This window comes from Miscanthus floridulus, chromosome 11 (assembly GCF_019320115.1).
Source record: "Miscanthus floridulus cultivar M001 chromosome 11, ASM1932011v1, whole genome shotgun sequence".
NCBI classification, from domain to species: Eukaryota; Viridiplantae; Streptophyta; class Magnoliopsida; order Poales; family Poaceae; genus Miscanthus; species Miscanthus floridulus.
In genome coordinates this window covers 90,862,164-90,863,990 of record NC_089590.1, presented here as the reverse complement: position 1 = coordinate 90,863,990, position 1,827 = coordinate 90,862,164, and the positions used below count along the sequence as shown (strand labels likewise).

Sequence of the window (1,827 nt, the reverse complement as noted above, 5' to 3'; positions counted from 1 at the left end):
ATAATATCTAACATAAACTGGTAGTACGTGCAGGGTTGCTCGATCTGTACCGATCAGGCAAGGTAGCACGGGTCGCTGTTGGTACATGGTACGTACCAAATGCCCACACCAAACTACTACGGTCTACGAGTAACCACTACATGGGAGCTAGTGACCAACCCCCAAATTGATGTTGGTTTGATCGAAATGCGAACATGTACTACAGAAATGCAGCAGCTCATCATCATGTGTTGACTGAACTCCTGGCAACGCAAATGAACAGGATATAAACTCGTTCAAATGAAAGAACAGAAGCAGACTGCAGAGATCACCATGTTTATTAAATTATTACACGTCAACAACTTCAAGCCGAGAGCCCATCAGACGGCAAAACCAGACGTCCGATGGCCAGTTCCAAGCATAGACTAACGTAGACTGTACATTACATGCAAACAAGATCGACAGCAAAGCAACCACACTCACTTATCAAACACAAGCACAACCGTTATTAGCACTCAGAACACTGATCGTCGTCCCAGCAGCACTTCGATGACGTGGCAAATGGCGGCGGCGTCAGTTGGGCTTGAGGTCCTGGAACAGGCGGTCCCACCTGACCATCTCGTCGCCGTCGCCGCTCTCCACGTCGCCTACCGCGTGCACGGCCGCGGCGGCCCTCCCGCCGATGGAGGCCCTGGGCGCAGGCGCCTTATTGGGCTCCGACTTGGCACGCCGTAGCGCCTTGCCGCCGCGGCGCTGCTGCTTGTGCCTGGAGACGCCGCCGGCGCACGGGCTGCGGCCGACGACGTCGGGGTGCTGCAGCTGGCTCGGGACCAGCACGAGCGCCGTGGAGCCGTCCTCGTCGCGGCGCACGAGCGAGCGGACGTACCTGGCGACACGGCCGAGGAGGAGCCGGGCCAGCGCCGCGGGGCGGGCGCGGCTCCGGCGGTCGCGACAGGCGAGCTTGAGGATCTCGAGGCGGTGCTTGGCGACGGAGATGCCCATGCTGTGGAGGAACTCGTGGTCGAAGAAGGCCACGTCGTCGGCCTCCAGCTCGTTGCGCGCGAACACCAGCGCGTACTCATACACCAGCGCCGGCTCCAGCCGCGCCCCCGACAGCCACGCGTGCCAGTCCATGCTCGCCCGCGCGCGGCCGCCGACCGGTTCGCTCGCTCGCTCGGCTCTGCCACGCGCTGTGGCACTGCCGGTGTGCGTGTGTGTGTGTGTGCGCGCGCGCGCTCGATCTGCAGGGCGCTGGCCATCGTGCTGGGAGCTGGAGTTTATACCAAAGTCATGGGGGTAAACGGCCGGACGCTGGAATAATTGTACGTTTGCATGTCGCGTCTGACGGATGGACATCATGGGTGTCATCCCGACCGTCCGTTTCTCCAACCCGACGAGTGGCACGGCACGACACAGTTGGTGCCTATGACTTTTGTCACGTACTCCAATCCACTTTGCGTTGCCTCCACGACCACGAGCTAGTGCTGCATCGTACTCCATCACGTTACATTTCGCCGTAGTTCCAGTGCTCCGATCCACAGCTAATAGCTGTGAGCAGAGCCTGCACACATTCTGAAGATACAGAGCTTTGCTATTGCTACTACACTATCAGAGTCATAGAAATAAAAGTCCCGGTCTCAAGCCAGAATCATATAAACAACCTCTCCCTCTGACCTTACGGACATACCGTTTCGTACAAAATGAAAAAGGCGAAGCTCTGAAGGAGACAGTTGAACAAACAGAGACAAACATGCCCTCTGAAGTATGATCTGTGCTTGATCAAGAGGAATTCAAGCAGTGTGGTCAGGATCAGCTTAGTCATACTATCGCACATGTGAAGGCTACTTG

The 1,827-nt window shown here is 57.2% G+C and overlaps 1 protein-coding gene across 1 annotated transcript; it reads right to left on the bottom strand.

Moving 5' to 3' along the window:
* Positions 1–280: 280 nt before the first annotated feature.
* LOC136494928 (uncharacterized) lies at positions 281–1,211 on the bottom strand. Its single transcript, XM_066491094.1, has one exon. It carries the CDS (start codon positions 1,111–1,113, stop codon positions 553–555), a length of 561 nt encoding a protein of 186 aa, XP_066347191.1. The 5' UTR covers positions 1,114–1,211; the 3' UTR covers positions 281–552.
* Positions 1,212–1,827: the final 616 nt, after the last annotated feature.